A 10909-nucleotide genomic window follows, 5' to 3' on the forward strand; every position below is an offset into this window, starting at 1 on the left:
GATTGAAGATGTCGAATAAAAAAACGCAAGGGTCCAAAGCTAATGGAAAAAATAACATCATGACGAATGACGCATGAGTTATTGGTATTTTCTCAAATGTTAATTCATTCTCTTTTTATCCCTAAAGTAGATGTTTGAATGGAAATAAAAACCCATCGATCGGTAAATCTCCAAATATAATTTACCGTGTGGAGACAATATCTCACATTCTTATAATTTACGACAAATAAAATCAAAAAGTTTATCTCAGCCTTTTTGTACAAGTTAATTTGCATTTATCAATTATATGGCATTGATAGTCTTGTTACGTAGCTTCAGCGCAAATGTTTCTCAAACAACTTTTTGGTTATCATGAAATTCAGCCCTTTAGGATTCCTCCTTCATTAGAAACGGATTTTTATCTTTGTCAACATTTGCTACCAGCGGAAGCTTATCTCAAAGTTAAGGCCACCTCCCGTTTCTGTCAGATAGGCCAATAGTCGTCAACGCCTGAAAAATGTAATAGACACACAGTCAAATGGAAGTTTCAAACTGATTAAACAGGATCATTGCGCTCCTTAAATTCCACGAGTGTTTGATGATGTTTTCTTCTAATGTGATCAATGAAGTCCAAAGCAGATAAGCCATGAGAATAACAAAAGCTAAAAAGTTAGGTTTATGATTAGACTAAACACCAAATTCTCTGGAATAGAACCATAAAAATGTAACGCTAACAGTGGGGTGAATTTTTGACAGATCTTGGGGTGAAATGGTGAAAAGAGCATCCACGAGAAATTATGTCTCACGTATCACTGACAAGAGGTTTTGATGAGTTTTAATTAAAACAGTGTCTTGAAGTTCTAATTTACCTCAGCGAATATACACCACTAAGACATCTGCGACGCCAACATTTTCTAAAGCAAAACAGAATAAGGAAATTGAAAGGTAAACAAAGAAGAGATACAACGCCCTGATTGTCTTTTGGGGGAACAAAATTCGACGCTTGTGAAATGAATATCGAAAGTAGTCTGGGATTGTATGTGCTTTGCTTCTTATCGTTCGATGATTGGTTTAGAAAAATCGTGCCACCCTATCAACCAATCAGATTAAAACTTGAAATCAGCAGTGACCTGATCACTTGCGTCAATTTTACCGCCCTTCACGCAGTTTCCTTGCATGTTTTTAACTCAGTGAGTTCTCCTCAGCTCCTTGTGAAATTTACTAGGTTCTTACTCTGTGTATTCCAGTTGGTGTTGGTTTGAAGTCTGCTGTATATGAAAGATGTGCTCGGGAGGCTTGTCTCGTATGTGCAGTGGTGCTGGGTAATAGAGAGCCATCCATAGTCTCCATCACACCCAGGGTGGGGCCCATGGACATAAAATCGTCGTCCATCGGCCCCAGGAATAGAAAAGTAAGTAGGCAGATTGCTCTTCAAGTCAGTCCATGGTGAAGAAATGACTCTATTTTTTGTAAACCAGTTTTCATTGTTGCTGTTTGAGGCGTTAAAGACAATGGAGAACAGTTCACTTCCATCTTTGTAAAGAGCTACGCGAGCCTAAGGAAATTAATGACACAATGATGCTTGTAATGATGGAATAAATCATTAAATTGAGCGATCCATTGTTAGTCGACCAGCTTACTGTGACATTCTGACTGACTGACTAACTGATTCACTGGCTCACTGGCTCACCGGCTCACTGGCTCACTGGCTCACCGGCTGACTGGCTCATTGGCTCACTGGCTCACTGACCGACCGATGGACGGGCGTATTAAAAGAGTGATTGTGGAACTTAATCATAAGAAATTTAAGAACTTTTTTAAAGTTCATATAAGTTTACATGACATTGGTCAACCCACGCCCCCAACACACACATTTAGTCAAGACACAGTCTAACCTACCTCCTTAGGAGCAACAGTTTGCCATCTGTTCACCAGGCGGTTCTTGTAATGATTTCTGAACGACGAGTTTACGTTCAGGGCTTCAATTTTCTCTTCGAATAAACCGTTTGAGGCGGACCACAATTGATAAACATCAGATCCTACACCAGACACCGCTTTGAATACCATGGTCCATCCTGGTTTTAACAAATAATTAGCGAGGAGAGAGAGAAATAAAAATGAAAAATAGGAGAGAGAGATATGACTATCGTTTTGAATGCAAAATGCATGCATGCAAAGTTAAGGTATATATGTCATTTTGTATTATTTAATTTTCGATGTACAGAGTTAGAACTACGTTTATCGCACAATATAAACCTTAGCATATTACTATGGTTTGAATTCTTTAGGGAAATTACCCTACGTTCGTTTTCTTTTAGGGTTTTCTTCGTATTTACGAATTCGCAAGTGTCAAGCCGAGGTGAAAATTCTTGGGTGGGACAACTTTTTCGCGATGGTAGTATTCTTGGAAAAGGAAATAGATCAAAAGAAATTGTTTTAAGAGTTAGAAGAGACTGATTTCCCAGGTCAAGCTGTTGGTAAATCCCAAACTAACCTAATGTTTGGTATGGTACAACCAGTAACCCTTGTTGACAAATTGTGAACGAGAAGTAAACTGGATAGAGTGCCTATTCAGCCTCTCTTAATCAATCTAAAAATCTACTTCTGCAATCAACTCTTGACGCGTGGTTGGTAATCCTTCTGCGATAAATGCTAGACTGCTAACATCTTACACTGCGCGAACATGACTTTGAAAGTGATGCTCATCGAGTTTGCATTAAAATTCCGAAAAACATGTGATGAGTCTCTTGCCTGACACGAAAAGTCGGATTATAACCGTAACAAACTATTTTTAACCGAAAAGGAAAAGGTTTGTTTTGCATTAAATTTGAAATAAACAGAATTACTTAAACGGAACAAATCAAACTACGAAAAATGCTTTTTTGCATTCTTTACCTTTTTTTGCGAATTTTTCTAAAAGCTTAAACTTGATTTAGTGTAACAAGTTTTCCTAATTTTCTTTTAAGCTTATCTTATTTACCTCCCTCGATGTGTTCTTGATCACAATAAACGTAAAACCCGCTGTCACTATGTTGATCTTGAATCATGTATATCCCACTTTCAGTCACTCCAACATCGCGCAGCTCGGCACAACTCTGGTAAACTGATTAACAAAAGAAGACTTAGTCTGAAAAAATTTTTAACACTGAGAACAATTCTTGATTTCAGGATGAAAGAGTTCTTTGTACATTTTAGACAACGTCAGTTGCTGCATTTTTTTGAACGACGAAATTCGTTTAAAGTCAGTTTTGCTTCAATGTCAGGGAGAGAGAGGGATTCTGAATCTGATTATATTTTCCGCTTAGGTTGCCGAATCGTCTGTCAATTCTACCCACAACAGTCATTATAAGACTGTTTTGGGCTGAAAAATCAGTAAAAACGATCAGCTGTTCCCACAGATATTTACATCAGGAATTGTGCACATTCAATTAATTCAATATTGCCTTATTAGAGAGGAAAATATTCAAGTCAGTCTAACATAAAGTAGTCTATCATTGAAATAATCTTCAAGAAAAGGCACAAAACATTACACTTATCGCAATGGCTTCCCCTTGTGCTTCTGACGCAGGCGCACTTGTATTCGTACTTCTGGTGATCTGGTACGCAGGTCCCTCCGTTCTTACATGGATTGCGCTCACAAGGGGCCTAAAACGAGTATGAATGATAGCAATTTACTTTACTTGGAAAGTCTTCGATAACAAATGATGAAATTACTGACAAATATAAGGCAAGAAAGTTTAAAAAACCATTCATATGAAAACTCATCAAAGGCCTCCACTTTTTTCCACATGTGAGGATCTTCTGACCTGGGTTTTTATGATGGAGCACACGATGAATAACAATTAAATTCATGTTTAATTAATAAGGCGCACGAAAGCAAATAAAAGTAGGGATCTCGCATGTTGGCGTGAGATCTGTAATGTTTACAAGTTTGCTAAAGCTCCTTCATGTCCAATTTCTCACTGACTGCAGAGAACAGCTCAATATTTCAAAAAGTAAAGAAAAAAGCTAAAATTCCAAAAAACATTGAGAATTCTTCTATTCCAATGATAATGACGATATCAAAACTACCTTATTTTAAGTGAGAGGATATCGTGGGCTTTAGACTGAACTCAGGGTTTCGGTTCTGATGGACTCATTTGTTCAAGTAAGGAATTGATTTTGTCGTAAAAACTTTCCGATCCACTAAAAAACTTCGCAATTGTCTACAAAACATTGTGCGTGTACACGGTTGACATATTACAAAACTAAATTAACTCGAAATGACAACGAAATGAAAGTCGAGGTTAATTATGATAAAATATATTACATTAATGGTTTCTTAGGAGCAAGTACATTATGTTAATTTTATTATTTACTTTTCGATAGAAAATGGTATTTTTTACAGCGATATTGCGATATTTTTTACAGCGATAATGCCTGAAGAGAGTATGGTGCTAAAAATCGTGAACCACGAACAATTTTTCGAAAAAAAATAATTGGCAATCTTTGGATGGGTTTGATCATGACAGGCTCAGTACTTGTGCAGCGTAGCAAGAAATGGTCTATTGTTCCGGCTCAATTTCTCGCATTAAGTATTAAAGAATAGTCCTTTTCTTCTTTGTAGCGCTGAGGGACCTTGGCCGAAGCGACGCGAAAAAGTACGTGACTGATCGGAAAAAAAATTTCGATGTGTCTCTAACCTCTCTCTGCGTACTTTATTTTTTTATCAGACAGAGTTTGTTCACCAGTTACGTGAAAATCTTTTTCCTCTTGTTTTTAGTTTGGATGCTTTTCTGTTTAGCTGCAAAATGAAATATCTAACCCTCGGGTCTGTCAGTGGCCTTTTGCCTTCTGCCACTGAACGATAAATAAAGAATAAAGTAACAAATTCTTACCACGGAGCTGTAGTGATGAAAATCCAAACTTGCAGCGAACAAATCAGTCGAGTTGAACTTGTCTGATTCCAGGAGTTGGCATATAAATTTCTTATCTTTTTCAGGAACAGCTTTGAGATTTATCGAGCGGCATCGATGACTGACGGTGCATGCCTCTATACAATCCTCTGTAGCAACTACGGCACGGGATTCGAACGGTGTTGAATTAAGTTTGTGGTTTAAAAATGGAAAACAGTTGCCGTAAACAAATACTCCACTATAGCCATCGTCGAAAGAACCTTTCAAACTTATGTATTGAGCTATAACAAGTTGCGTGAGGATTGCTAATACTCCAGAGAAATACAAAATGCCAAGAAACATAATTCAAATGAAACTGTACACAGACTTCAGAAACGTGATGTCCAATTGAATGAATAATTTCTTCGTTTCTCCGCTTAGCCCAGCTTGATCTCTCAGTTTGTTTCTTGCCACCTGCGACTGTATTTTACGATTCAAATCTTTTCCATATACTCATTACATGTTTCGAAAGGACACACGTAATTACGATAACGTTAGCAGGTGAAATTATTACTCGAAAGTTAGAAAATTTTTGAAAAAAAGTCATGCGTATGTTTTTTTTAAAACTGAAACTTTTTTTTTCACTTGCGCTCTGTAATTTCGACTCCACGACTTGTTTAAGTTTCCCAACTAATAACCCTTAATTTCATAAGCACTACAACGAAGCCTAACCTTCCAACAGAGAAAAAAAATGGTTGCAAGTCTATTTTTTCCTGTCAAGAGGACCACACGCTTTGCAAATGCAAAATTAAACGCGTTGAATGATTTATTAGGAACCAAACAGAATAAAAAGTTCACACTTTGGTATCGACACGGCGAATGCAATGATTGGTTCGTTGATAAGTTCATTACATGCATACGTGTGTTTGTTTTGTTAACCAAGTAATTCATTGTTTTAAGGAGAATAAAAATGAAAATGCTGTTGATGCCAAAATGAACTGCACGGTAATTGCTTTATTTCTCTCCATGATAATTTCTGGTCCTCAATCCGATAACTCTTTAATTTATACCTGCTACTTTTAAGAAACGCGTCGTCTAAAATCGAAGGAAAGATTTCAATTCTAGAGTCGAACGGGTTCAGATTCTGTCCATAACTCTAATAACGAAAAAAGGAAGCGTTAATGAACTGATCTTAATTTACGCAGGTTTAACATACATGGCCTACATGCATATTAGCGATGAACTAAGTAATCAGAGGGCGCCTGTGGCCAACTCCTGGATAAAGTATTAAAGAGAGAGATACTTGTAAAGTTGCTATCAATAAACGACGGTGTTAAAAAAAAGATAGAAAGTAGAACCATTGCAAGAAAAGAAAAATTATAGTACTTGAGTATGTGATGAAAGCTCCGGGGGGTACATGGGTCATTTTTTGCTGGGTATGTGCAGCTGGCCTCTCAGAACCTCTGCCGTATTTTAGCCTATGTTGTGGCCAATTAAAGACCCCATCTTTGTCCGCTTTTGGGCAAGACCGGAATGGAACGAGAACCGTTTATTAAATATTAAATACGGTAACACTAGTTTTTTTGTGAAAAGATAGAGGGGCCGCAGCCAGGATAAAACATATTGTAAAATTTAAAAAACGATCTCTGGCTAAAACTTTTAAAATACGAGCTTTCGGCTGTTTGCGCTACAGCCTTCAACGGGTAAAATAAAATTACCCGTTGAAGGCTGTAGCGCAAACAGCCGAAAGCTCGTATTTTAAAAGTTTTAGCCAGAGATCGTTTTTTAAATTTTACAACTAGTTTTTTTACCATGAATCTTCCTGTTTATGAATCCTTGCGCCTAAAATCTCAAAAATGTGTTACCCCGTTCTAGTAACTCTATTGAAAATTGCTGAAAATGCAAAACGATACCGGTCAGATTATGGTCCTGCTCTTGGTAACGACTAGCAGAAACCGATCATGCTTTATTTTTACCATCAAAACAGTCACGTTTGAATAGAAAAACAACGAAACGAAACGACCATAATGATAAAACCGAAATTAACGTCGCTGCCGAAACGTTCGAAAAACCCCTGAAACGAAAGAAATAATGCTGTAAATTAACATTTTTTTTTTTAAGTCGTTGGTTCATGTTTCCGTGGGAATTTCCATGTCAACAGCTTGTTCTGTCACTCCCCAACTCTTGGTGATTCTCGCTGCTCCTCATTATGTTTAGTGCATGGACGATTCGAAGACCCTTCAAATTTGGTGTTTACGTTGATCATAGCACTAATCTAATACATTCGAAGTCCATTTCAATTTAGTAAATGTCGAAACAGCCGTGTAAAGGCAATAAACATTGCAACGATCGATGCAATCACAATGGCGCCAGGACTTCGGACTTCTTCGGAAGGATAGATCTCGAGTTCGGAGCCGACTAATTACGACAAATTACGAAGACTCCACGCCAATTTGCATATCCCAAAGTGCCCACAACAACTCGTCTCTAAACTATCGCATATCCACGAGTTAAAAACTGTTACCGGAATAAAATACTTTACTTTCATATCCAGTTTTAGCTTCTGAAGAAAATCAGTTAAATTCATTCGAAATGAATTTCAGAAATGAAATTCAAATGATTTCCGATAAGATTCCCAAATCTATGTTCTTAGCTTTCTTCAGAATCAAAGAGCTTTGCCAGTTTACCTGGGAATGGAAAGTTAAACATTTTATAGTCGTTTTCGTATATCTTTGCTAACTGCAAGATTTTCGTATTAGGAATTTGCGAATAATATTGCAACAGGTCAGCGGTGGTGTTCGACGCGCGAACAGGAGGGAACGAAACGCGGTCGTCAATTCCCGCCTTTTTTACCAAATAAGGAGCTTCCTCAGCGAGATCTTCGTAATGTCCAATAAAATCAAAGTTAATTGCACAAGGATGGCAAAGGTTGTCAAATGGTCTCCAGTGTTCATCGTACTCTTTTGTTTGCAGCAAAAAATTCGTGAATTCTGGAAACGTAACAACACTCCCTGTTTCGAGGGCATGTTGAGTAGCATTTGGCCGAAATCGTGCAATGATTTTTCTGCCAATTGCGCGTCGGAAAATTTTGTTGTCTTCTAGTAACTTGTCTTTGTAAGCTGAAAGTATGCGTTCCATCGGGTCGCGAACAAACAGGAACGTGAAATAACTCTTCAGCATTTGCCGTGCTTCTTGCTCAGAAAAGTAATTCAAGTTGTTCTTAGCTACGGTAACGTTTGCATTACGAGACATTTCCTCATCTTCCTCTTTCAAAACGAAGAGTTCTTTCTGCCATTGCGTACTTGCAACTTTCGGGACAAAACAATAGATAACTTTTCTCTTCCGAAAGACCAGAAAATAGCGGAGATTAGTTCCAAATAGAGAGTCACTGGCTTTGTGCCTCTTGCAGTAATCCGCAACCATCTTTCTTCGGGCCTGTATTCGATCTTCAAGTTGTCGAGCGTTTGTAAAGTCCTGAAAGCAACAGATTAAAACTTTATAGCTTGTATTTTAAAGTTTGTCAATCTAATGAGCGGCAAGAAATCTTATATTCTAAGGTACCAGTGGGGGAGTCGGAGTATTTGTGGGGATCCCATGATTTTTACGGAAAGGACCGGAAACGGAAGAGGTTGGGAGAGGAGTCGGTCGTCTCATCTCTAACATTAAGTGGGCAATATGGCAAATTGACTTCCGATGAGGAGAATACTTGATATCCCTTAAAAAAGATAAATTTACCTGTTCCCGTAGGAGCAGGTAAATTTTTTTGCGACACAATCAAAATTCTCCAACTTCCCCTTGCAGTCGATGAATAATGATCGGTCCCTTGGGAGTTATATTTAGCTACTGTTTCATACATTCGCAATTAGTAAGGCTCACTCATTATTACATTACTAAAAGCAAATACGTAAATGAGGTCTTTCTCTCTCTCTCTCTCTCTCTCTCTCGATCCATAATCGATACAACTCGATTGGAAGGTAATATCTTGTAGAGGATTGTTTAAACGAGGAATGGGTATTTGCATTGAATTTTTACTCGTTGTACAACTCAAAAACACACACAGAATAATATATCAAACTAACATGTAAATTTGAGTGAAAAACAATTGTTTGAATACCAAAAGAAAAAGACTTTAGTCCAATCATTTGCTTTTTAACAATTCCTATAATTTAGAGGGCAATTCAAATAATAACCGTCAAATAAATTTAATTTGTATCATGATGTGATCCGTAACAGTCGGTTTCGTTACTTATCGATTACACTACATGTTCGCTACTTACATGCCGAATTCGCTACTTACTTCATATTACCATTCTATCATTCTACTTCCACGATCACTTCGAACCAACGTGGTGGTTATCATCGACAAGAGAGAGAAATGGCAGACCTAGAAAAACGACTGTTAATGGTTCGCTCCTCTAACCTTTGGTCTGGAAGAGATTTCTTGATGACACCTTTTCACTGTGGGAAATTTCTATGAAAGAAGCTTACAATTTTTTAGACTTCGCCAATACGTTCCACCCTACAATCAGGTTTACTTCTGAGACGCAACCTCGCAACAATCACGAAAACCAACGAGCCGGTTGACAGCAAACCTTAAGGCAATTTGCATATAATCAGTTTAACTGACTCAAAATGGCAATCACGCAGTTGGGAGTATAAGTTACAGATATTGCTTGTGAACTAACAGAGGCAGCAAATTCTGCACGTTGGTAGCGAACATGTAGCAAAGTCGAACGTAGCGAACTTGACGAGTAGCGAAACCGGCGTAAAGCATGTGATCAGACTCAAGCGAGATAGATTTGCAAAATTTTGTTCTCCGCGCGGATATTGCGAAAGGAAAAGAGGAAAGTGACGAAAAAATGTTGCCGAGGTGTGTCGTACTGAAATAAATTTTTGTTTTCCAAGAAATTGTCTCGTCTGGTCCGAATCAACCTCCTAATTATAGGATTCTTTAAGCAATAGAGCGTAATTTCTATCAGTTTAGCGCAATGTTGAGAGCACACGAAAACAGTTCAATGAAATAAATTGACTTTAATTTTCTTAAGGGTTACCGGTGCAGTAAACGACAAGTTTTTAGACAAACCAGACCCTCGTAGTATATCAGATATTTTATAAAAGAAAACCTTTCTTTACTTACCACGGAATATTCCTTTCGAAGTGATGTTTTGGATTCTTCCCTAATCGTTGTCAGCGTAAACTTTGAAGTAAATTCTACATAATTAAAAACAGATCTCGTGAGAATTAATTTTTATTTTTAAGCCGGTCAGAAGCCATTTTCAAAGCAAGATATGCAGCATTCTAGATTCTAATCTCTACAAACCTTTATAGATATCTGACCACCAAATGCTTCCAATGCAGAAGAATATCAGAATTGTCCAACAAATTCGAATCTTGAAATTAAAAGACATTAATTCCGTTAGACACAAAAGCGACATACACAACAAGTCTTCAAATGGTTTTCTTTCTCTTCCAGTTCATGTTCTTGCTTTGATTTATTCAAATAATCTACACTGGCGTTTTTGTTGAAGAGGTTCGGTTGTCATTAGAAATTTCAACCACAGTGAGTGAATCATCAATTTCATTTCAGGAGCTAAAACGGCCTTGATAAGACCAAAGAGAATTAAAAGTGCGTTTTCAAAAAGACTTGTTGTCTAAAAGAGTGAAAAGCTTCGAAAAACTAATCTAAAAACTCATCTAAGTAACTGTCAAGATTACTTCCGCTAAGATTGTCGAGAAGTCAGTCATTCTCAAAGACAACAGCGTAAGTAATCATTTAAGTGACCGTTAGTAGACTAGAGACCATGTCTCTTGCTCCAGAGATAGTGGGCCTGACCTACGGAGGTTTTACAAAGACAAAACTAGGCGATAGTTAAGTCTGAAAAATTAATATAAAAATTAAACGAAGCCTTGTGCTGGGCTGTTTCAGAGGCCTAAATGACTACTACGCGCTAAAATTCCTCTTATTTACCTCTATTTTTTTGCCCATGATGCAACGGTCTGGGATCTAGTTTGCGTAGTGTCTCGTGCCACCAAAATATTTATTTCAACCTTCTTCG

At 37.6% G+C, this 10909-nt stretch overlaps 2 protein-coding genes across 2 annotated transcripts; both read right to left on the bottom strand.

Annotated features, from left to right (window-relative positions):
- Positions 1-255: 255 nt before the first annotated feature.
- On the bottom strand, positions 256-5482 carry LOC131770675 (uncharacterized). Its single transcript, XM_066168698.1, has 7 exons — positions 4857-5482; positions 3510-3624; positions 2960-3082; positions 1879-2054; positions 1213-1534; positions 849-893; positions 256-489 (listed from the first exon to the last, which is right to left on the bottom strand). Exons 1-6 carry the CDS (start codon positions 5214-5216, stop codon positions 850-852), a joined length of 1140 nt encoding a protein of 379 aa, XP_066024795.1. The 5' UTR covers positions 5217-5482; the 3' UTR covers positions 256-489; position 849.
- Positions 5483-7502: 2020 nt separating this feature from the next.
- LOC131770658 (carbohydrate sulfotransferase 11-like) lies at positions 7503-10308 on the bottom strand. The gene is made up of 3 exons (XM_066168296.1): positions 10174-10308; positions 9991-10064; positions 7503-8327 (listed from the first exon to the last, which is right to left on the bottom strand). Exons 1-3 carry the CDS (start codon positions 10286-10288, stop codon positions 7503-7505), a joined length of 1014 nt encoding a protein of 337 aa, XP_066024393.1. The 5' UTR covers positions 10289-10308.
- Between the last annotated feature and the right edge of the window lie 601 nt (positions 10309-10909).

This window comes from Pocillopora verrucosa, chromosome 6 (genome assembly GCF_036669915.1).
Source record: "Pocillopora verrucosa isolate sample1 chromosome 6, ASM3666991v2, whole genome shotgun sequence".
Classification (NCBI taxonomy): domain Eukaryota; kingdom Metazoa; phylum Cnidaria; class Anthozoa; order Scleractinia; family Pocilloporidae; genus Pocillopora; species Pocillopora verrucosa.